We start from the raw sequence: 25,764 nt of genomic DNA, 5'->3' as shown, positions 1-25,764 counted from the left end.
TAAATAATGCTTAGAGATTTGCAAATTTTGTCTTGAAGAATAACTATGATATAAAAACCCTCAACAAAGGATAGACAAGCCATGTAATCAAACAAGAATCAGAAGAAGCTGTAAGTGGATACTCTAAGTAGCAGAAAAAGAGGCTAGTAACCCATACCTAACATAAAAAAAAGTGTAGAGACTCTGATCCTCCTTTAAATTGTGAGGAGAAAGTACAGCTCATGAGCCCACACACCATGCACTTTCAGAAAAGCAAAAATATCAAAACAATGATCACATGAATGACCAAACCATCAAAGTGGTATTTTTATTTACGGAAAAAAACCTTCAAAGACATATATGAAGCATAGAAGAAAACCACCTATTGTAAAATAACTAACAAGACTTGTGAAAAATAGGATAAGGCTAAAAGTTTTAATTAATTGTGAGAAATCAGTTTATATTCAGTGAAAATTTTAATTCTATTTTATAAACCAAATCCAAACTCTGATATTATGGAAGTCTTTTTTTTTAAACCTGAGAAGCACTTAGGATTAATTTAAAGCAACGTATCCAGTATATGAGAAACTGAGGCAGAAAGTATGAAATGACAGTATTAGAGCTGAAATCTGGGTAGTGCCAAGGGCACAGGTGAACTAGAGAAAGGAGAAAAATAACTAAACAAATACATCAAACTTCTCTTATGATTTTGACACCATTTATTCCTAGGAATATAATAAAAAGGTAAAAAGTACTGTCTTTAGCTCCTTTAGGTAGATAGAGATGTGTAATGAAAATTTTATAGTAGTAGATGAAAAATCAAAGTAGTGGACTGAAGATAGGTGGAGATAGGGACAAGTTTCAAAGAGAAGGATTCTCATTGGACATTCTACTGGAAAAAAAAGAAGGATATGTATAGGAGGCTGGTGGGGAGGTCAGTCCAGTGAGGGGGACTAGTATATACTAGGGGACAGAGATGTGTTGCTTTTATAATAATTGGTGTTTTAAAAGTCACTTTGGAATCCAGCGCTGTGAAGCATTTAACATTTCCCTAAAGTCATCATATTTGCATATAATATATATCAAAAATGCCTGTCTGGCATGTAGAAGGATAAGATAAACTGCAAAAATAACCTTGGACTATAAAAGAAATTACTGTAGCTAAAACTAGGTATTCCCTTTTCTTTTGCAAGAAAAATGGCATGCATAAATACAAAAGGCAAAATGGCAGAAAAGTTCAAGAAGGGACAGAGGAGTCCTAATGAACTGCAAATGAAAGGTAGCCAGAATGGCAGAAGGGTTAAGAACCCCAAAACAACTGTTGACATTAAAGGCCAAGGGACATGCTGTGCTAGCTCTGCCATAAGGGGGACCCTGAGAAAAGTCTCTTCAGGTGAGCTTCACTTTCCTCATTTGTCAAGTAAAGGGACAGAATTACCTCTAGAGACTCTTTACATTCCATGTTGCTTTAGCCAATGGCATTTGGGAAAGCTGAAGAAGTCTGGCAGTTAGAGATGACCAAGCGGGAAGATAGGCCATTCCGGTCACAAGTGGAAGGACAAGAGACATGCAATGAACCGGAACTGAAGGCTGAGAAGTGATTTTCAAATTGTCTTGAAACATATGATAGATTATTTAAGGAGCTCAATCAGCTGTTGTCTGTTTCTAGAGAGATGAGAACAAGAAGAAAGAAAACAAAAGAAAATGGAATCAAATTGCAATGAAAACTGTTAAATAACATAATGAGTTAGTCCCGGAAGTAATAAGAGGCCTTTTGGGGAAGTCTTTAGAAACTGTCTGTCCAAGATGATTCTGGACAGGGTCACCAGCTGTGGCTGCGGGCTGTTGGAGGAGCCAGATGTCATTTCATTGCCCTTCTTAGCTGGTTGTTTCTGCAGTTGTATAATATTATGCATAAGTAGAGTAATACCAAATTACCCCATTTATACATTTTATGCATCCATTAATACGGACAACAGCTTCCTTTCCATTTTACCAGTAAAGTTTTGAATACAAATGCAACTTGGCCTCTCCCTGTTACGGCTCTGCCTTCAGAGCTAATTGCCTTGCAGAACACTTACGGAGTCATTTTTCATTATGATGGTGAGCAAGGAGAAGGCAGATGGCACAGTCATGTTATTGATTTGATGATTTTTTTTTTTTCTGGCTTGTTGGATAAATGGAACTGAATGTATGGTCACTGCATTCAGACTTTTGGAGACTTAAGGGCTCAATTCAAATTGTATTAGACAGCAGATTAAGGGGACAAGAATTCATTTATGTCTTGAAGACTCTGAATGATAATCCCAGGGATCACACAGGGCTCTTCAAACCACCTGTCTGGAGTCCTGGGGACCAATTTAAGTTCTTGCTCTTAAATAAGAGGATGATGCTTTCTCTCTCTCTCTCTCTCTCTCTCTCTCTCTCTCTCTCTCTCTTAAATTTTGCCAATGTTTACCTGCACAACAGTCCTGCATATGGTGCCCATCCATCAATGAGGGAAGTCTACTAAATTTACATAGGCTATGCTCATTTGCAAATTGTAAGGTAGAGATAAATTACTCACATTTCAGCAGGCCATTAACTTTTCCCCTAAAAGCTCATTGAGAAAGATCATTGTGGATTTAAGGAGTTAATGTAACAATAGTCAACATTCACCTTTTGTTAACATTACACTTCTACTGCTGGCTATTGTTCTACTCCTGGGACTTTAATTAAAAATGAAGGGATATTCACACTACAAATATCTTTGCTACATACTATGGCACCATCATATCGAAGGACGTGTACTTCAACCAGGAATTTCTGCCCAAACGTGAATATACTCCCACTGGATCTGCCAGGGAATCACTGGACAATAAGATGGCACTGAAAAAATGTTCATGTAGGAAAAAGGAATTCACAGGGCTCTGGCCCATATTTTACTAGCATTTTACAAATTTGCTGGTAAGACGACATATTTTTTTCAAGCTACTAAGCTTTTGGTAGAAGTTTCCCATCTGTCATTCTGAGGCTTCATGTGACAGATGTTGTACAGTACTGCCTTCTGAGGTTGGTTATTATTATTATTTTCTGTTCAGATTTTGCATCATGGCACAGCATATACTAGGGAAGGGTAAACTCTTTCTTTGCATAAGGAATTCGGAGACCTTGGTTTTAGCCCCAGCGCAGCTACAAATTCATTGATCCTAGGGGTATATCTCTTCCTATCTCTAGCTTCACAAATTTCTTTTCTCCTTCTTTCCTCCTTCTTCTTTCTCTTCCTCTTCTTCTTCTCCTTCTCCTCCAACTTTTTTTTTTCAAAATGTAAGATAGAAATAGATGACTCCTAAGGCCACTTCCCAAGCTCTAAAAATTCTAACATTCTCTGACATTCAGTTACTCATCTACCCTCGTGAAATGTAGAAGGCAGCTGCTCTAACTGAAGTTTGTGTCCTCCCCACTCTCCACGAAATTTACATTGAAGCTAATGCAACTGTATTTAGAGGAGGCAGCTTTGGGGAGGGCTATATAAGGTCAATTAAGTTCATGAAGGTGGATCTTCTTAATGGATTACTGCCCTTATAAAAGACCAGATCCTTTCTGTCTCTCTACCACATGAGGAAACAGCAAGAAGGCAACCATCTGCAAAACCAGGGAAACTCCTTATCAGATGCTGATCTACCAACCTCTAGAGCTGTGAGATCATGTCTTTGCTGTTTAAATGACCCAGAATATATTTTACTATAGTAGTCCAATACAGGCTTCTGTTAAATTTCTCTAAATATATGTAATGTATGATATGTAATGTAAGTCATGGCCAATTAAAAGTAAAAATTCTTATTGCCAGTTTTATTATATAGGTCATGGGTATCAGCTATCATAAGAAATACTGGGATGGGGAAGGTCAATTTATCATTTGCAGTCTATTTATACCCACAAGGTTCTCTCTCTTTTTCTTCAAAGGCAGCTTACTTTAAACAAATTTTGATTTTCTTTATTTTGTAAGTTAATATTTTGAGCTTCACTTGAAATATTCACTGTCTTATCCTTTTTTGACCACAACAATTACTTACCACTCAATTCTAGAAAAACCAGAAAGCTATGGCAGTGGGAAAGAAGGAAAGGAAAACTATGTTAGCTGTGTTTTGTTTCTCAGTTTCTAAGTTTTGCTTTTTCATGTAGGTTCCTTTTTAATTGTTTATCTTGAAAGTATTTGAGCTAATTTTTAGGGCTAATTTGTTTCTCCAGAATGTTTAATTAGTCAAATTCACTAGCCTTCAAGTTTCTTATCTTTATTTTCTCCTGTGTTTCCTTTACATATCTACCAATTTCTCTCATCTAGCACAAAGATAAATTGTAAAATCTCAAATGTGAAAACTTTACAGTGACACTAGTCAATAAGAGAAAAGTTTGTGCTGCACCCAAAAGCAAGTGGTTACTATTTTTATGTCGAGCCAAAAACTAAGCAAACAAAACTAAAATAATTTAGAGTGATCATGATAGCATAAGATTTTTATGGTCACTGTATAATACATGGCTCGAGGCAAATTTCGTAACCTCCATGAGTTTATTTTCCTCATCTGTGAAGGAAAAGTGATGATATATACTTTACAGGTATAGTAATTCAAGGAATAGTTGGATCATAGAAGACATAAACAATCTATTGTGTTAATATTAATTACTGAAATGATGGTTGATACTTTTGATCTGCCAGGTATATTACATGAAGTTAGTTGTCCTATGTATATTAGCTATAGGGATTAATATTAGGAACTTTATTCCATAAGATTCAAAGTACTTTGTTTTTCCAATCACAAAGGGTGGAAATGAATTGTGCTCTTCTAAGTTTAAACCTAAAAGTTTGTTTAAAAATATCATTCAAGGAAGAAATCAAACTTCAAGTGATGGAAATATAACAACTTTATGATAGATTTAATGCATGTGATAATGGAATCATAAATTGATTTTTTGTCATTTTCATTACATTCTAATGTTTATTGTATCTTAAATCTAAACAACCAAGTTTTAATAATTATATTCCATCAAAAGTAGAGTTATAGGCTTGATTTCAGTTCCAAGATAAATGCAATCTACCAATATTAAGGGCTTAAAATGAATTTTACTTAGTAAACTCTACATTTGAGATATGCATGTATAAATATATAACTTATAAATAAATAATTTTATCCATTAATTAAATATTTATCAAGCAGCTACTAAGTCTCAGGAACTGGTTGGCAGTCAGACATTCAAAGATAAAATAAGATGTAGTCAACATAAGCCACTCCCCTCAGTGAACTTACTACTTGGGAAGAAAGTTAAGAAAAGTACATGGTGACTGACATATGTTAGAAAGCCATAAAGAAGCAAACCTGTAAATTTTATGGGATTTCAATATTGGGGGACTGAACAGGTTTCACCGAAGAGGAAGTGGCACTTGAACTTCTTTTAATAGGGAGACAACATTTCATGTATGAGGGACAATAGTAAGTATGACAGACCAGATTCATATCCTCAAGAATCATAGGCAGAAAAACAAGTATGAAATTTTAAGAGCAATCAAAAGGAAAGTCTTTTCTATTCATCTTCCTTTTCACATAGATGAGGAAACTGACAGTCTAAGAAGTAAAAATGAATGCCCAAGGGACCCCAGTGAGCTAGTGCTGCTGTATAGGCTGGCATATGTGTGGATCCTATAGATGCTAAATCTTTAAAGGAGGTTAACTTGAGGTTCAGGAAGGTCTTGTGCTGCAGAGTAAATGTTGAGAATTATTTTGCAGGCCCTGGAAAATTCACAAGGATTTACAAGAAAAGAAGATATGTGATTATAGTACTATCATCTTGGTGGCAGTCAAGAGGAGAGGAAACCAGTATTTGAACAAAGCATGGAAGAGTGAGAATGGAGAAAAAGGTGGCTGCTATATCTGCTGCAGGGGTCAGAACTATAGACTTTGTGACTAGCTGGATACAAGGGAAGGAGGAAAGGTAACTAGAAGGTTTTAAATATGAGCCATTGTGAAACAGACTTCAGAAAAACAATCCAGTTGTGGGAGAAAAGCTGGTCTGTGGAATGAAGAAAGATGATGGGAGTACTAAGAAGGGAGGGTGACTTTACATTCAAGTTGTAGATGAAGTGCTACTGTTCACATAAGAAGTGTTGGACGAAGCTTCATTTCTGTAGGAATCAGCTTCAGAGTGTTTTTTATAAGTGAACAGAGAGGACCCAGGAAGTTGGCTAGGGATGAACACGCAAGAATGCTTTCTGTATGCAAGGGACAGTTGAAAGTGATCGCCCACAGACTAGAGGAGCTTTGCAGTCCTGTGTCTCTGTGTACACTAAGTAGGTACTTGAGAAAGATCAATGTACAGAAGAACACCACTAGGGGGAAGTGTTCCCAGAAGCTGAATGGATATCCAATACTTGAACACAGCAGAGACATGGTGACAAGTGACAATTGATGAAGGGCATTTGAACAAATATCACTCTGTTACTACTGTAGAAAAATACTAAGTTTAGCATTTATGCACTCATTTTATTTTACCACTTTACATACTGTTTTGCACTTAATACAAATTTGCAACTATGGTTTATTTTCATGATTTTTTTTTTTTTCATATTTCAAGCTATAGCCTGTAAGAGGGCAGAAACTGCTTGGTTCATTAAGGTTTATCCAAAGCTGGTATATAGCGGATGCTTTTAAATATGTCTTTAATGAGTAATTATAGTAGTAAATGAGGATTCACAATAATGACATTTTGGACAGAAGATAAAATTATTCCCTACTGTTGATTTTAAAGTCTTTTGAATATCAAATGTTTTGGAGACAGAGTAGTATTTGTTAACAATAATCTCAGACATTTACTTTTATCTCTCATTTCCTGGGCTCTTTGCCAAATTTCACAGTTTACTTTGCCATCCTGTTTCTTTCTTGTTTTTGGAGACACAAATTCTGGTTGTTCCAATATTTGTATTTAAGGGTAAAAGGCAGTGAACATGCCAGATTGTTATAAGGAAGTTTCAATGCAGTAGTTCTGTTGCTTATTCTAGCCCTTCTTAAGGAAATAAATGCTAAGATTAGATTGACTGATGTGTTTCTACTAGAATAAGATAAAGAAGAAAGATAATCTGATGGAAAAGATGTTCCAAAGGCTTCCAGAAGTTGAAATCTGCCTTAGAAAATCCACTTGAGAAGCAAGATAATCCATTGAGAACCAGAAGATCCGGAGTCAGTTTCTGAGATCATGGACATCATTCTACCCCACAGTGCACTTGAGATTCCTTTTCCTCATTTCTAATACATGGACATCATGAGCCAGCTACATCTTTTCAACACGATAAGAAGGTTGGGAAGTAAACTTTATAAAAATCATTAAGAATTTTTAAATTCAAGGAGTGATTTGCATTATTTTTGTCACTAATAAGCAATTATAGAAAAAAAAGTTCTCCAACTTGTCCTGAATATTTGGAATGACTTGTTAAGATTGCATTTAGAAGTAACTCATTTGCTCTCCCCATTTTGAACTGGTATGAGTTGACATAATTTGTAGTAGAACTGTACCATGAGGTTACAGTCAAACAAATGCTAGGAATCTAATCCAATCCCATCCTTTCATAATGAGAAGATAGAAACCAGAGCGTGCACAATTTACCTGTGATCACACAATGGCAGAGCTGAGTGTCTAGCTGAGGCCTTGTGACTCCAAGTCCATACTCTTCACACAAGTTTCACATCTTTTGCTGTAACTGCATGCTCTTTGTTCTGTTACATGCAGAGTCACTGTCTTACTAGCACACATGCCATAGCATGCACATATTTTAATTTTTCACATTTCTGTATTTAAATCATCAGGAAAGAGAGACCCATCCTCCTTATCCCTTGAACTCAATGCTTAGCAAAGATCCTCTGAGTATTTCCTCTTTGACTGTACATTTAATCCTTTTTCAGAATAAGGGCTATCTAGAATACCCCTGTGCCTTAATTCAGAGAAATGTCATATAAGCTGAGGGTCCAATGACTCTGGATTTGAATTCTGGTTTTTCTCACTTACTAACTGTATTGCTCCAGGACAAGTCATTTAATTTCTGTGAAGATTTAGGTTATTTATTTATTGCATAAATGTGGATTGAATTTGCTCTTCATATTGAGTAATATCATCAACATTTTTTATATGTTATTTTGAGACAAGGACTCTCAAAGACACTGAGTTGCCCAGGCTGGGATCAAACTGTAATGCTCTTGCCTCAGCCTCCCATGGTGCTGGGATTAAAAATCTTATCATCCTGTAAAAACTTCTAAATCTGAAGTAGAAAATTTCAAACTGATAGACTTTCCAGCAATATTTTCCCTGATACTGTTGGAGTATATCATACATGGAGGACCATGGTGAAATTTTACTTTTGGTTGAAGCACACGACTTCTTTTCTGCACTGGACATTTGGGATCCTGGGATGTTTAATCCAATGAGAAAAGTTAATTTGCTTCTCACTGGAAAGAATTTATAAACTGTAATATCCATAAGCCTCCATCATAAAGGACAGCAAACATTATCATTTTCAGTTTACACTTTTGAAGAGCTCTATTTACTTTGTCCACATTTCATAATAATGTGACTCTAAAGTGCTTGGGGACCATGTTGTCCAGAGTGAATGGAGATATGCTTGGTTGTTAGTGTTAAGTAGCAGAGTTACTAAATGTGCTTTACTGTTGTAGGAGTGTCAGTTTTGCAACAACCTTGAGATAAAAAAATGGTTGCATGGGGAATATATGCCAGTAGGACAGATTTCACATTAACTAAAGAGTCTGGCACGATTGCATTACTTGCTACAGAAAACAAAAGAAGCATCAGGTCTACTTGAGGGAGCAAGAAACCTGATTAGTCCAGCTTTATTTAACATTTTTTTGGTTTACTATTGTAAACCACCTAGTGAAAGAATTACTGTCAATCACCTAAGCTCGTTATATTAAAAAGAAAACAAAGACACACAAAATAAAGATTACTCCATGGTGATCTAAGGGATGGATCTGCAGATTTTCATTTTTTTTTTCTTGTCACCAAGAAGAGCCATGGGGAAGGCAGTTCACTCATTTTAGACAGACACTGAAAGAATTTGTTAAACGCTAATAGTGTTGATAGCAAAAAGAATAAAGTCTAAAGATCCTTTTTAATTAAAAAAAACACTAACTGCTCCTGAATAGAGATGGATAAGCTGACACCTCTATACTTCTGAATCATTCTTTTTTTAGTACTAAAATTCAGCTTATAAGAGAAGAACAATGTGATGTTTGATATTAGTTGTCCGCTTCACTGGATGAAGGACTCTAGAAACTGGGAAAGCTTTATTTGGGGTGTGTCTGTGAGGCTGTTTTCAGAGAGATCAGTATGTGAGTCTGAGTGGCCTGGGTGGGATGTTTCATATACGGCCACATTGGGAGAGGGGGCCCAGAGACAATAAAGAAAGGGAATGTGGCTATCTCCTGAGAATGAGATACAACACTCTTCTTACCCCCGGAAACCAGAAGTTCAGTTCTCCAACCTTTGCAACCTCAGACTTACACTAGTGGCTCCTGAATTTGCAGTCCTTTAGCCTTAGGCTTACACTATTATCTTGGCTGGCTGAGACCTCTGAACTTGGGCTTGGCTGTGTAACTGTATCCTATGATTCTTCAGCTTCCAGATGGTCTGTTCTGGAACTTCTGAGCCACTCTCCATCGTCATATGAATATATTCCACTAATAAATCATCTCGCATATATCCAGGCTTATAGTCATCTCTGTCTCTGTCTCTATTTCTATATCCATCTATCTATCTATTGGCTGAGTCTCTGTGGAACATCCAGACTAATAAATACAGTGTAACCAACCACCAAGTTCATGAGTGCTTCTACCTTTCCTGTATCCCCAAACTAATGAAGACCCTTCTCCATGGTCTCTTCAGTGTCTTCAGCTTCATACTCTGTACCAGTACAGGAGGAAGCTTTCCAGAATGTAGTGTTCCTAGGAGAGGAATCTAGAAAACAATGAACAAACTAGTCTAATCATATTATTAAAGTGAATTAAGGCTCATAGATAGAAATGCTTGCCCAAGGTCACATTTCCTAGGTATCCTATGAATATCATCTTCATCAGTAGCATCTGTGAACATTCTTTCTTGTCTAGGGAACTGTGATAACACAGAAATATATATATGAACTTTCTGTCAAAATTTGTTAAGCCAAACACTAGCAAAGACATAACTCTTCCAAGAGGCAATATGGCTTCCAATTTTACTGAAATGTGTTTCCCTTTAAATATTGGATGATACTATGTTAAATTTTAAATGGCTATGCACATACCAAATACTTTATGAAGAATGGAAACAGTAATTGATATGTATATTGGTGTCCGTAATTGCCTTGTGTGGGAAAAACCTAGATAACACTAAAAAATTTCTCTCTGTAGGTGATTTTTTTGTAATGAATACAAGTATTTTATTTTATTGTTTCTCAAGATTTTATTTCTAAAAATTCAATGCTATAGCAAAGTTGAAAGAATATTATAATGAAATCAAAATCCCCACCATCTAGATTTGACTATTAACACTTTTACTTTACTTACTTTATAATTCATCAGGTCATTTCCCCATCTTACCATTCACCCATTAATATACCATATGTTTTCTATCTATTTCAAAATAGGTGCAGATAACAGAGGATTTTGTATTTTGAGGGAGTATAATCAAGTAAATTCTTATTCCTAAAGATTAACTGAAATTTCTAAGTTAAATTTAGAAGAAACAAAACAAAACAAAGAACAAGCTTGCCTGGAATTGTGCACAGATACTCATCACTGTTCACTCTTTAAATCCTGGAAACAGTATGTAAGTTATTTCAATGTTCTGTTTAACCATATCAGCCCTATAGACATTTTCAGTACTTACCCAAATGCTTGGCTCTCTGAAGATGGGCAGCTAACTGTAGAGAAGTAAGTTCTTTGCTATGGATGATTAGGGAAAATTACTTGGAATGCTATTAGTAAATTTTTCCTTTGCTTTACACTCCAATATCTCCCTCCCAATTATTCCTTAACCATAGAAATACAGTGCTTTCTACATTGGACTCTGCTCATTAATAAAGTGAGGTTTTTTTTGTTTGTTTGTTTTTGTTTTTGTTTTGTTTTGTTTTTACTTATCTCACAGCAATGCCATGAAGTTCAAATGTAAAAAAAAAGACAATACTTTTTAAAACTATAGCACTTTACTCGTCTGTGATATCATCATCAGTACGCACAATGCATCTGTAAGAAAACACAGCTGAGGTAATGGCTCACATGACTACATGGATTTTAAGTCAGTCGGAAAGGATCCAAAGGTTAAAGGGACAGAGTATTGGCAGCTGCCTTCACTCTCCCTATCAGTCAGTCATCTTATCAAGGGTCTAGAAGTTGTTCAGTGTGTATCACATGGACTTGTTTTCATTAGTGAAGTGTTTGTTTTGGAATTCATCCCAGCTTTAAAACAGTGCTTCCATTAGCCGGGCAAGCACCTATAATTATCCATCTTATCTGACCGGTGCCAAATGATACCACTTACTGCATGCCATTTACCTTGATGGTGCTGAAAGAAGAAGAGCAAGGCAGTCACTCAGTACAGAGGAAGGTATGGAGAAGATTTATGGCTTTGAATGAACAGCTAGTAATGAACTTTGAATAAAAATTTCTGAAAATATCAAGTACATTAAATGATGGTAAAGCTCCATCCCTTTATATGGGGAAAGTTCTGCTACATGAATGTCTAAGCTTTGCAAATATAAAGTGGTATATTTTCCATCCTGTGCATAGAAAAACACAAATCATGAAAGTGAGGAGTAAGGCCAAAGCTAACTGGGATAGCAAGAAAACATTAAAGTAAGATAAATGGGAGGCAAGCTTATCATTAATTGCCATTAGTGAGAACCTGTTAGATCTTTGGCACTTTATGCTTAAATGGAATTGAAAAGAAAGATTGGAAGTCACCCTTGTCCTCAAAAAGCATCCATTCCAGGCTGGATGTGGTGGGGCACACCTGTAATTTCAGCATTTATGAGGCTGAGGCAGGAGGATTGCCTTGAGTTTTAGGCCAGCCTGGGCTACACAGTGAGCTCATGGCTGGCATAAACTATGTGGCAAGACCCTGTCTCAAAAAAACTATAAAAGAAAAAGAAAGCATTCAATCCACTAAAAGTCAGTGGGAGAAAAAAATCAGGAGATTAAAAAATTATAAATTGTAAATGGACTGTTTAGGGTATACAAAAAGAGAAAAAGAAGTATGGTATATAATTTGACAAGTTGTAATCAATGCATACATTGAGAAGCTTTACTACGCACACAAAATATGGCAATAAAAAACTTCTAAAGGGATATAAATGATCACTTACAACACCAAATCATGCTTTTCACTTGGGAAAAGGAGAATCAGAAAAGACTGGTTGTGCTGAATAAAGGAGAGTCCTCTTGGCCCACAGACTCTGCCTGAGTGTGCTGGAAGCTAGTAAACCTCTTAAACATGAGAGGGTTGCATCAAGCATTGTCCTTAGATGCCACTAATCACCACAGGCTTGAGTTTCCTAGGTTGGTTCTGTATTCATGCTGCAAGTTTCTAATCATATTTACTCTTTGGCTTTCTACATAACATACATACTGGGTGAAAAACAAAAAGTGGTCCAGAAGAGTCAAGCACTTGTGTGTCCAGCTTTTGAGACTTCTCATTGTAATTATAATAAATTAGAATGTGTTATCAGGTATATACGTTCATGTAATGAAGAAATATAAATGTATTCGATGTGTGTTTATAAAAGAAACACTGCTAAGTCTGAATTTATAGTAATGCAGATAGATACTTGGGTGAAAGTTTGTATGTGACACAATTTTACATTGCTCTACAACTCCACAAAGGTCCTTACTGTGTTATTTGATGATATCATTATTTCTTCTTTTCAGTTTACAAGTTTTGCTAAACTGCTGTTGGCTCCTGGCTTATCCTACCTGACTGCCCGGGGGGTGGGGCACCTGAGGATCCTCTCGGTAGACAAAGAAACACAGTCAGAACAGCAGCTCTGTTCCCAGCACACGGCTCGATGGCGATGGGCTTGGGAGCCCCCTGAAAAAGAAAACCCACTGTAAGTTTGTAAGCTGACAGGACATTGCTGTCTTACCTCCTGTTTGCTATCCTTCATTCCGCTAATCAGTACATTCCTAGGTGTTGGGGACGCACCATGGTGCCATGTTAACACTAACTCCTGGTGCAATCTTGATGTGGAATCAGCCTTCATGTGAATAAATGAAGGCATTTTGTTATGCATCCTGTGCAACTAGGGAGCCATTTTCTTGCTTCTTCCAAATTATTTCCTCCCATAAAAAATATGCCATGTAATCCTTTTTATCTAATTAAGTAACTACAATTCCAAATATTCTGTTGACATTTCTTTTTTTAATTTATTTTTTACGATCTGTATTTGAAGTGTAGAACATGACATACATAGTAAAATCATTACTACAATTAATCAAATTAGCATATTTATCACTCCACACAGTTACGTTTTTCCTTTTATGGTAAACCACTTATAATCTATACTTTATAAAATTTCAGCACATAGTGCTATAGTATCAACTTTCATGCCTTTCTATAATTAGCTCTCTAGACTTATTCATCTGCAAAACTGCAAGTTTCTGCACTTTGACTGGCTGCTCCCCATTCTTGCTCCCTCTCTTTTCTTGGTGACCACAAGTCTACTTTCTGCTTCTATCTAACTTTTTTCAAACTTCTATATAATATCTTTAATAACTTTTAAGAGAAATACATGTTTAATAATAACTATTATAAATAATATAGCAGAAATGAATTAATACATGATAATAATAACACTTATTAAGTAATTACTATGGATTAGGCATGAAAATTGTCATATATATTAACCTACTTAAATCTTACAATAGTGGGACAAAATAAGAATCTTGAAGCAAGACATTATAGAAACTTTGTTCAATTCAGATAGCTAGGAAAAACTAGCTGGCCTAGCATTTAGGCAAAAGTAGGCTACCTCCAGAGTCTGTGTTCTTCAGTACACAGTGAAGCTTATGATGTGTGTGCAAGTAAAAGGTGTACTCCACACATGAATATATAAACATGTCCGTTAGTATACATCTGTGTACACACACACACACAATCCACATGCATGCAAGCAAAATTGGTATGTAAAAACAACATGATATTTGAAACAGTGGAGTATCATGTACAGAAATAGTGGTTTTGGCTACAATATTCAAAGAATTATGCATGAGAAATGGTTGATGAAAGAAACATCTCTGCATAAAGTCAGAATTTAATAAAAGAAAATGCTACAGCTTTAATTGTTAGAGCAAACTATTTGTTCAGGTTTCTTTTTCCACTAGAGATATTCAAATTTTTCCAAAGAAATGTAGACATATGTTGTCATTCACCTAGAATATTCTAGAATATAGCTGTTGGCAGAAAGTTTAACGAGGTATTAAAGATAAAATATGTCCCCTTCACGTAAAACTTAGACTGAAATATCTGGTGACAATGGTTTTATGTGGTTATAAAGGATTTCTTCTTTATAGGAACATAAATCTCATGTTTTAAAACTATATTCATATAGATACATTTTGGAAATTTTCAGTATAAAGGTGAAAGTGGCCATGGTGGTGGAAACAAAGGGCATTAAAATGTTTCATGAAAATGCTACAGGCCATGCTGCACTGCTGTATCAAGTTTAGTTTCATACTTTAAGATTTACTCTTAAAAAAAATAAAAAAAAGATTTACTCCTAATTTAACAGATTTATTTTTGAAAATGTTAAGTCCAAATCAGCATAAGTACATAGACATTCTCCAATGATGTAATATTTAGAGAATAGGCTTGTCATATTTCATGGCTAAAAGTACTATGAATGTTTCCAATCGTATTTCTAGGCAAAGCTAAATTTTATTTTAATAACCACAAAATATATGTAAAAATCAATTTATTAAACTATATTAAGAGAATGTAACATGAATTCAAAGTTTAAGTCATAGTAATATATTAGAAATATCAAAATCCTTTTCACTATAGCTAAGAAATAAATGATTATATCTACAGACAGACAGGGTTTTTCTTTTGTTGTATTTTTATCTTTCAACTCTCAATGTAATAACTGACACTAAAAAAATCCAAATTTACATTGTAAACACTTGCTACAAAAATTACAATAGTAAATTTTAAGATTACCAAATTTAAAAATGTTGAGAAACAGTATTTCTTAGTTTAGAGGATTTAGGAAAACAATAAAAGATTTGGAAGTATATTAGTTGATCATGTTGGTTGGGCTTCCATTTTACTGTTTTTAATATAGCAGATATGGTTTTAAATATCAAATGCTCATATTTAAATATCAAAATATCACAGTGAGAAAATTAGCAAAATGTAACTGTAAATTTTTAGTGAAATATGGCTTAATTACTTAACACATTAGACTTCAGAACTTCAGTGACAAACAGGGACAGTGGTGTAGAATATCTGGACTGTAGGAAAGGAATTCTGCCTCCATGAATGCTATTTCTATAAAATTCTCATTATACTAATTATTTCACTTTTACCTTAGTGCTATTGTTTAGAAATGGGCAAAGCTGGCTGCATTCAGAAGTCTCTTTTATTGATAAACCATGCCAAAGGAGAGAATAAATCTTTTAAAATCAATTTAACTTAAAATTTGGTCTATTTTTAGCTATATAAGAATTTTCATGAAAGGATATGAACAAAAATATGAATTATTCATTATGCTCAAAGTATTAGTAACTAGCACAGCTCTTCAACACTTGAGGAACTCATAATTTTAAAAATTTACTTGCTAAGAAGTTGTGGCAAATATCATTTCCAATATAGAATCTAAATAAAAAAGGGACATTTGGTAGCACTTGAATTTTACAACAGCAAATAGCAAAATCCTACAAGTGACAGTATTTCTAATATCTTGAAGTTTGTCAGGTTTTTTGTGATAATTGCATAAATATGAATCAAAAATCATTCCATAGTAACATAACATGTTCACTGAACTGCAGTTTATCATGCATTTTCCATGGCTGCCTTTGAAAGAAATAAAGGGATTTGTTTGCCCCTAGCATCTGAGAACTGTGATTTACTTTGAGGCATTTTCATATTTGTTGTACTGCAAAGAGCTGGTGTTAGACTGCGCAGAAAACATAACTGACAGTTATATAGTTAGCAGTCCTTACTCATTAAGCACATAGCAGTTTTATAAAACACTTGTTCGGTTCACTTTAGTGGGCTTGATTGTTATTGTACACATTTTGAAGTTGTTCAAGAGGCAAAAAAATATTATGTTAAAATCTTTCTCTTTTTAAGTTATTAATGAAAAACACCAGAGAAACTTCTGGAGTCATAAGGATGATAGTTCTTAAAACCCATAATAATGTGTTCTGAAAGTAAGACTGCAGTTATCCCAAGACCTGTTCCAGAAATTGCTGAGACATGAGTCACTGCAGGTTTAGAAAACACAGATGGATTGGAGGCAATGTGAGACTATCCTCATAAGTGAAATAAATCAGACTCACATTGATAAATATCGTATTGTCTCTCTGCTATAAAGAATAATAATAAAAAACTGAAAGACTAGTAAGATCCAAAATGTATAATAGATGTTGTAATAATGAAAGGGAAAGAAAGTGCTCTAAAGGATATAACTGTATGTATATTTAAGCGTGCAAGATAGCTAACCATACTACTAAGTTTTTGTTAGTTCATCCAACAGAATAGTTTGTGCTATCATTGTTTGTCATTTTTTATGCTTTGATTTTGTGACTTGAACAACTACTTCTAACATAACAATATGTAATTTATTAACTAGTGATTTCTTACTTTTTTGACTAGTCATTTCTTACTGTTATTTTTTGAAGTTCTGTATTATTTTTACCCTTTTTTCTGTTTTACTTTTTTACTTTAAATAAAATAAAAAAAGTAAAAGAAAACACAGATGGGCAAAGCTGGCTGCATGTTTCTTCTTCAGTGGCCTCTCCAACGGCAAGCGAGCTATGTACTTTGGAAGTCACACTGAGGCTTGCCACAGGATACCCTACACCTAGCAGCTGAGGGTTTTACAGAACTATCTGCTACCCCCAGGCTAGCCATTCTAACTAAGCAAGGATTCAAAATTAAAAAGCCAAAAAAGATGTTATGTCCTTTCACATAAAACTATTTGAACTTTCAGCAGTTCCAAAGTAGGGCTTGCAAACATTTTGGAACTATGTATCCCAGTCTTTTGTTGTAGGTTCTGGTAACGTGTTGTATGTCCTTGATCCTTGAAGGCAGGCATTGTGTTAGCTGCTTCCTTGTCTTACCTATAGCCCTCCAAGAGTGCACTGCATATGGTAAGTGACAGGGTGAATGAATGAATAAATAAACTTGTCACAGATGCTGTTCAATGTAACTGGAAGACATGACAGTTTCTGTCTAAATTATGGATATTTAAAGGAACAACAGAACATTGTAAAATACTGACAGTTAACATATTGAATACTTATTTGATGCCAAGTACTAAGAATTGCGTATACATTATTGTGTGTAATTACATAGCAGTTATATTAAGGAAACCTATTTTCCATTATATACGATTGAAAAATTAAAATTCGGAGAAATCAGATGATATTCTCAGGTAACACAGGAATTGGAGCTCAGATCTTATTTTAAGTATTTAATTAGACAATATTACCTGAAAATATTATTTCAGAATCCAAGTAGACTCTCATTCTCTCAGCTTGGTTGTTGACAGAAGAAACCAACTTAGAAGTCCAGTTATAAAAATTATATACATAAACCTGCCCCACGCCTGAATTCTATTTCAAACACCAGTGAGGCTAACAGTCAGGTTTATCATGTGGTCCTGGGCATGTTATAAAATCAATTTCTCCAGAAAAGAGAACAAATAGGCAGGTTGGCTGATTTTTAGGGTCCCTTTCTCTCTAACAATCTGTGATTATAACTCATTGATATCCCCGTAGAATCTGTGATATACCAATTTCACTAATCATAGTTAAATTTAAGCAACTGTTTAAAAGAAAAGACAAACTTTGATGGTGAAAAGGGACAAGGAAGAAAGCAAAAAGGGAAAAATATATGTATATGTAAGACACTTAAGATAGTTATACAGCTAGCTTCTCTTAGTTCCTTGAAAAGGAAGTTTTGTGTTCATATTGTTAGGACAAGATATCATGCCTCTGTCTTTACTCTGAACAACAACTACAAAGATAATACACAGTGTACACACTATTGCAACAGTCCTACGAACCTGTTTTGAAACTCGGATTTATTGTTATGCTTATCTTTTTCTCTAAAATACAATAATATCAAATAAAATAAAATTTCTAATACTGTGTTTCTCTTGTTCAGATACTTTAGGTGGCAAATCAAAATTTTAAAAACATTATTATACTATATGATGAATAATACATCACATAAAACTAAATGGCTACCACTGCATGCCAAGAAAGCAATTAGAAAATTGAATCAAGGAATTAAGGATTACTGTAGATATGTTATATCTGTCAGCAGTAGTAAGTGTTTTGACAAGAACAGAATAAAGTCTGACAGTAAGCACAAATACTAATCTAATAAATGAATGGAATATTAAAATGCAAGCAGCTGCACATTAATCACCCTTACATTCCCCTTCCGAAATATGTTTAATGCTATTCTTATCAAATCCATCTATAAATAAAACAGTCTTTTTCTAACATATGCATGACTTGGTATTTCTAGTGTAATGAGTGTTTATATTGACATGAAATTTAGTTTAGCTGAAATTTAAATGAACCGAATTAATTTACTTAGCATCAAATTAAGTCACCCTTGTGGCTTGGATCACAGTTAATCAAGTGTGTTGATTTCAAGTGATCAACAATATCAAGATTCCAGATTTCAAGTATAAAATTCTCTCAGTTTTATTGTTTAAATTTAAGAAAAAAAGTGAGTCTTATTCTTTCCTTATTTACTATTTGTTTTATATGAAATGATAAAGGGAAACTGCATTAGCTGGTTTTACTCAATAGAGGAATTCATATTAATAAAAGAAATTAAGCTAATGGACACTCTTAAAAACAGGGTTAAATGCATTAGAAGCCAATTCAAGGAGAATAAAGTAATACATGAGGGAATTGGTAAAGCAATAAAACATAATATTCACAGAATTAGTGTGCTGCTCCTGAGATTCTAAAGGTGTTGCGATTGTAAACTATTTCATGTCATACTATATATTTTTTCTTTTCCTCAAATGCCTTTGTGTTAGTCTCTGTTCTTACTACACATATGCACATGCACAACACACACATATTAAATGTCTGTACATATTGTATAATATCTGGTAATTAACTTTTGCTGTTATTTTAACTGTATGGCAGTGAGTTGGGAATGAAGGAGTTGGATTGTGATAAGTAGCAGCAGTTTTATTACATTTTTTCCTAAGGTATTGAAGTCCCAGATAGTAAAACGGGGCATTATTACGTTAAAATTTCCTATAAGTGTGAATTTGTCTATAAATATGAATGTTAAAAGGAGGTAAATTTTCACAGGCTATTTTTAAAAGTTGATTCTTGAAAGTATTTTTAAAAATTTGAAACAGCTTCTGTATTAATTAATTGCTATAATTAGATTTTATATATTTCTTCCTAATTAAATGCAAAAAGTAACTTCAGGAGTAAATTACTTTTGCTTTTGTAACAATTAAGAGAATGTATAATGTAGTGGTTAAGAGGATAATTCTTAGCATCTTGCCACTTGGTTGCAAAGCTGGTCTCTCATTCAAGTGTAAGTTTAGTCAACTCACTTAACTTCTCTGTGCCTTAAGTATGTCAACTGTAAAATGGAACCAAAAATTCCTTACTTATAATACTCACCATTATGAGAAATAAGAGAGTTTACTCCCCCCAGGCATAAATACACCCACAAACACTATAAACGTATACTAAGTACTTAGTAAAAAGTCACCTATTATTTTGTCATTCTACCTGGTTTTCACTTTGCTTTGGAATTTTTCTCTGTTCCATATGAAGAAGCTAAACTCAAAAGTAAGCTATTTGAGGGCAGAGGCTAGATTTTAAAAATCTCTCTTAGTGGCTTTAACTGAAGAATTTCATTTTCAAGGGGAGAATCCTATTGATGGCTTATGGAGCAGAAAGAAGCTGATTCTAATGCTATCCTTCAAGCAGTGTGACTACTGAGTATGTGCCTACCTTTCCCATTTTGATTCCTCTCTGATCTGTGAGTCTATGTGCTTCCTAGAGGAGACCTTCCCTGGTACCTAATATCAAAGTATTCAAAATATAATTCATGAACGAGTAGATATTTGCTTCTTCCTTTCAAATTGTGTATAAGGTCCTTCTTTAAATTTTGTGGCAGAAAGTTATTAATAGAATAGAGCACATACCTGTAAGCCAGTAGGAAAGTTCAAAAATTAAGATTTTGATATAAATCTGTAGACTGGTCTATTCCAAAACCTATTATGTATTAAAGCAAACTGTCACTTTAGAATATAGCTGACAGATAAATTCTATTTAAAAGTTTAATGCAGTAACTACTGGGATACTGTGCTACTTAAAGAATAGTCACCACTCTTCTGAAGTATCCTTACAAGCTGACCTTAACTCAGATGAATTTCAGTTGAATTCTCTGGCAGAGTTAGGCATGGTGTCCTGGGAACAGGTGTGGATGGAGCTAGAAAAGAACATTACTCTCAGAGAATGACCAGGAGTTCATGAGGAGAATGAGGCTGGAGGAGATTTTTGGCAGAAGGAAAAGCCTGAGCAAGAGGTACAAAGGAGATGGCTTGTTTGGCAAATTGGCACTGGAGACAAGAGACTAGGCACAACTAAGATTACCACTACCTACTTAAAATGTCATGCTGAGTTGCTGGGACAGGACTTGTTCAGACAGAATTCAGTGGATCTCTTTACAACATTCGTGAAGACAGGCATATTATCTCCAACTGACACTTACAGACCTGTCTTTATCAGGAATGGAAAGTGCTCTTAGATTACACTCTTGGTCAAATCTGTTAGACTGAGTACACACTGAGTTAAAACTTGCTCCTGAAACTTCAATCATAAAGTAAATCAAAAAGCACTGTAAAAAAAAAAACTGTCAGCAGAAAGAATAAAAGTGCAGATTTGGCAATATTCTTAATGTGTATAGAAATGTTAATAGATCCACAGTATAATAAATTACTTTCTATTATAATTACTACACCAATCACAAAAGCATCAACATAACTCTTAGTGAAAGATCTTATTTGACTTGTTACAAAAATCTGTATATTTACTGTACAGTAACCCCTACCTGGATCTTCCAGAGAATGAGGCATTATGGATGTCACTGTCACCACAGAATGATGAACATCAGCCCTAAAGGATGGTTTTGTATTTTGGGTATTTTTAAAAAATTAGTATGTAATCATTTACAATGTATATCCCTCCCTCTGCTTCTCAGCCAGATTATAATTAGTATAATTTAATATTGCCTTAATGCTTTATATTCAATATTACAACTGTCAGTTTTTTACAGTATGCTAAAGATATATGGAACTGGTTTATGCATATGAATAAATTCGTACACAGATATCTGGGGTTTCTTTTCTTCTTTCCCTTTACCCTAACCCTAAGCCACCAATGCCATCTTACTTGCTGCTCATTTGTTTCTTTTATGCAAAGCAGCCTCAAGTTGCCCTTGGGGTACTTTAACTGCTTTTCTGAAAGGCACATGTATGATGCAAACATTGAAATGCCCTTCTCAGGGACTTTCTTATTTTCCACAATATCTTTTTCTTGTTGCTTCCAATGTGTTGTGACTGCTAAGTATCATTCAAAGTGTTACCTAATTTTGGTATTAGTAAACTAATGGACCCAAGATATCATCTTGACAGTTCATACCAATTTTCCTATGTTCTTTGAAGTTTGTGGGCATGTTAGCCTTTCTAATTTCAACAACAAAGTTTGGAAATAATCTTATTATAAAAGAAATACTTCAACAGGTCCAAGTGATTTTATTTCATGTGAAGTAGAATTGAGTTCAAATCCTGAGATCTTGTGGATATTATTTAACTTTTCTGTCCCTAGCACATGATATGGAAAATAGAGATTACAATACCATTTTTTGCAAAATTGTACTAATGATTATAAAGGAAAATATGTGAATTAAATGCTGACCACAGTGCCTGGCAAAAAGTAGATATTTAAATTTTAGTTTAGGTCAACTTATTTTCAAATGTGATTTCATTCTTTCTCCTTTGGTCCAAAAGTATGACAAATGTATTCTAGTGTCTGTAAACTAAAATTAGAACCAAGTTCCATATTAGCTTTTTGAGAAGAAGATGATTACTGATCAAAGTAAATGTTAGAATGTTGAGAAGCAAAAGTTATTCAAAAAGTTACACATTCTACTAAAACTTCTCCTTGAACAGGAAAGACAAAAGTATTTTATGAATGTATATACTTAGAATGGCTTTCACTTGAGTTTTTAAGTACCTCTGTATGGCCTAGAGAGCCTCTTGGCCTGCTAGTACTCTCTGTGTGTCATATTTGCTAAATTAAAAGTTCCTCCATTTTACAGTCCAGTAGATTAAGAGGGAAAAATTAGAATAAAGATGAATGTTTTGGTTTATATCTCTGTTTATTTTAAAAAAGCAAAACAGAAAAAAAAGGATAGAAATGATAAAGAATTTCAAAAAATAGTAGGAAATTAACACTAATTAACATATTGCATATTGTTATTTTAGAAGTAGTGGTTTAGGTTACAACATTTAGGTGCAAAAAATGATCAGACAATGAAACAATGAAAGCACAAACTGTTATTTTGGATACACCAGCAGAGAAAGATTATATATATATATATAATAAACAGCTATGGTTTATATCTTGATGTCATCACAAAGCCTCATGCAGTTTTACTTGGGTCTTTTTCAGAGTTGGCTGAATCTAGAGTGTGTGATTGATTCATGGTTGAATGCTGGGATTAAGGGTAGATGATTGTTGGATCAGTCCACTGACTGGATTAGTACCATCCTAATACTGGTAGACTGGACACAATATAAGGAATAGGGAGAGGTTTGGCTTCCTCCTCCCTTGTTACTTTGCTATCTTCTGCAACCATGACCCTCTGCAATGTGCTACCCTGCTGTGAAGACAGTTGATTATGGACTGAAACCTCTACAGACTGTGAGTTAAATAAACCTTTATCCTTTTAACTTTAGGATTTTGTTTCAGCAACAAGGACAGTAAATAAAACAGAATTTGATGCCAGAGAAGTGGGGTCTTTACTCTGACTATGCCTAACCATGTGGTTTAGGAGCCTTTGGGACTGGGTCATGGAGAGTTTGGAAAAGTTATTCTGACTGAAAAAGTAGAGATGGAATGCCTTTGACTGTATTATATGGAAGATTTTCATTAGAGCTCAATACAAATCTTAATGCAAATCCTCCTGGTTAAGACCAGGCTCAGGAGGGTCTGCTGTGAAGGACTTCATTGATTGTTAGACTCCAGATTAATGTGTTATGGCTGGGCACAAAGTTTGTCTGCATTTTGTTGTGTCCAGAGACTTTGTCTGAGACTAGAATTAAGGGTGGCAGACTAGTTAATCTTGCAGAAGAAATTTCAAGATAGTGTAATTTTGAGGTTGTGGCATGGCTACTGTTGAAGACAGATTTATGTTGAGAATCAGAAGCAAAGGGCCCAGCAGAATGATTTAAAATGTGATTTTGGCCAAAAAAGAAGCTTAGTAAAAGTGGTGGACTGCAAAGCTAGAACAGAAAAGATCTTGATTGCTGAGAATGAACAAGAAAATAGAAAAGATGGCCTGAGGGCATCACAAAAAGCAGCAGAGCCCCACTTTTGTAGCCTCAAAGTTTCAAAAGTGACAGACTTTTTTTTTTTTTTTTGAGAAGAGAACCCCAGAGTACCATGTTTCAGAATGGCAGTGGCCTGAAGAATTTGTTTCTCAGAATTGTCTTCAGATTACTCATGATCTAGGCACTCAGTTCCCACAATCAAGAGATAGAGAAGTCTGGCTACTGCTCCAGAAGGTAGAAGACTTTTGCATCATCCACATGGTTTTAGATGCATACAGAATACAAGAGTTGTGGAATCAGGGAAGCATCCATCCAGATTTCAAAAGGCCTGGGAGGCCAGGCAGTGTGGCCCAGAAAGACAGAGTGTGAAGCTGTGAGTGTAAAGCCTAAGGTGCAGAAGAGACCTCAGAAGTTTGGAAAAGCCAGGAGCATGTATTGTCCGAGGAAACCTGCAAGGAAGAAGCAAAGCCAGCCCAAGACAGAAGCCATGAAAGCTACAACCACGGGAAGGACAATAGGGGGTAAGCCACCAAAGCCCTTTGGAATTCACATCTTGCCACACATTGCACTGGATGCTGCCCATGGAACTTTAGGACTAAATGTTTGCCATGTTGCATTTTGGACTTGCTTTGGTCCTGTTCCTTGGTATATCTCTATTCATACCTTTTGGAATGAAAGTGTCTATCTGGTGCCATCATATATTGGAAGTGTTTAACTTTCTTTTCATTTGTGAAGGGACTCCTAGTGAAGAGTTGTCTTAAATCTCAGAGGAGACATCGGATTTAGAATTTTCAGGAATTCCGAGACTGTTTGGAATTTGACAACTCTTAGAAATGGATTAAAAGCCTTTTGCATAAAATATACGTGAGTCAGAACTCCCGAGATCCCACCATGGTGGGACTCAGGCAGCTTATTCACCCGCCCTCTTGGTAGGCGCCTGCAGCATTGTCCAGGAGGAGAACCAGAACTCCCAAGATCTGGCCATTGTGGAACTCAGGCAGCTTATTCACCCCCCCTCCTGGTAAGCACCCACGGTGTGGGCTAGGAAGAGAACCATTACCTGTGAGCGTATTGCCACACAGCTGTAAAATCAAGCACCCTTTCCCCTCCCCCTCCCCTATAGCTACTGGGAATAGATGTCTCAGCATCTCTTGGGAGGATGCCTATATGCAGTATAGCAAATATGGGGGATTTCCTTCTATCTTCTGTTTGAAGGCAAAGATTGTTTTCACTGTTTTGTTACGTTTCTTTTGCTCTATTCAGTATTCTCTATTGGTTTTATAATGTTCTATTTTTGGTTTGATTTTGATATACCTAATTGACTGGACAACTATTGTGAAGTTAAAAAGATATATCCATAGTACCTATTACTACTATCCCAGTATCCTACTGTGAAATCCTATACCAATTTCACTGCATTGTCTTGATTGGCTTTGTTCTGTCTTGTGCTATTGCATTTTTACTACCTTCAAAATAAAATTAAAAAAAAAAATATATATGTGAGTCTTTAGGGAGCCAGGGACAAAATGTTATGGTTTGAGTCTAGATGTCCTCCCAAAGCCTCATGTAGTTTTAGATGGGCTTTTTTTGGAAGTGGTTGAATCTAGAGCATGTGATGGTTCATGGTGCAATGCTGGGATTAAGGGTGAGTGATCACTGGATCAGCCTGGATTGGCACCACACCAATCCTGGTACACTGGACACAATATAAGGGATAGAAAGAGGTTTGGCTCTCTTCTTCCTTGTTGCTTTTGCTGTCTTTTGCTGACATGAACTGTGTCTATCTGCCATACGCCACTCTACTTTGGAACCAGCTGATTGTGGACAAATCTCTACAAACTGTGAGCTAAATAAACCTTTTTCCCTTTAACTTTGTAAATTGTGTATTTTGTCTTGGCAATGAGAAAAGTAATTAACATAATGATAGAAAGCAAAAGATGCTTTTA

General features: G+C 35.2%; 1 protein-coding gene across 3 annotated transcripts in view; it reads right to left on the bottom strand.

The window, feature by feature from the left end:
• Atrnl1 (attractin like 1) overlaps positions 1 to 25,764 on the bottom strand; it is an 833,524-nt gene that overhangs the window by 101,724 nt on the left and 706,036 nt on the right. For all 3 annotated transcript variants that reach the window (XM_063244803.1, XM_063244801.1, XM_063244802.1), the window contains one exon: positions 12,960 to 13,074. In XM_063244803.1, coding sequence (XP_063100873.1) covers positions 12,960 to 13,074 — 115 coding nt within the window. The remainder of the gene's footprint in view (positions 1 to 12,959; positions 13,075 to 25,764) is intronic.

Source organism: Cavia porcellus, unplaced genomic scaffold (assembly GCF_034190915.1).
Source record: "Cavia porcellus strain 051 isolate PalLab524CR breed Dunkin Hartley unplaced genomic scaffold, mCavPor4.1 scaffold_2, whole genome shotgun sequence".
In the NCBI taxonomy this organism is placed as follows: domain Eukaryota; kingdom Metazoa; phylum Chordata; class Mammalia; order Rodentia; family Caviidae; genus Cavia; species Cavia porcellus.
This window is presented reverse-complemented; position numbering and strand designations above follow the sequence as displayed.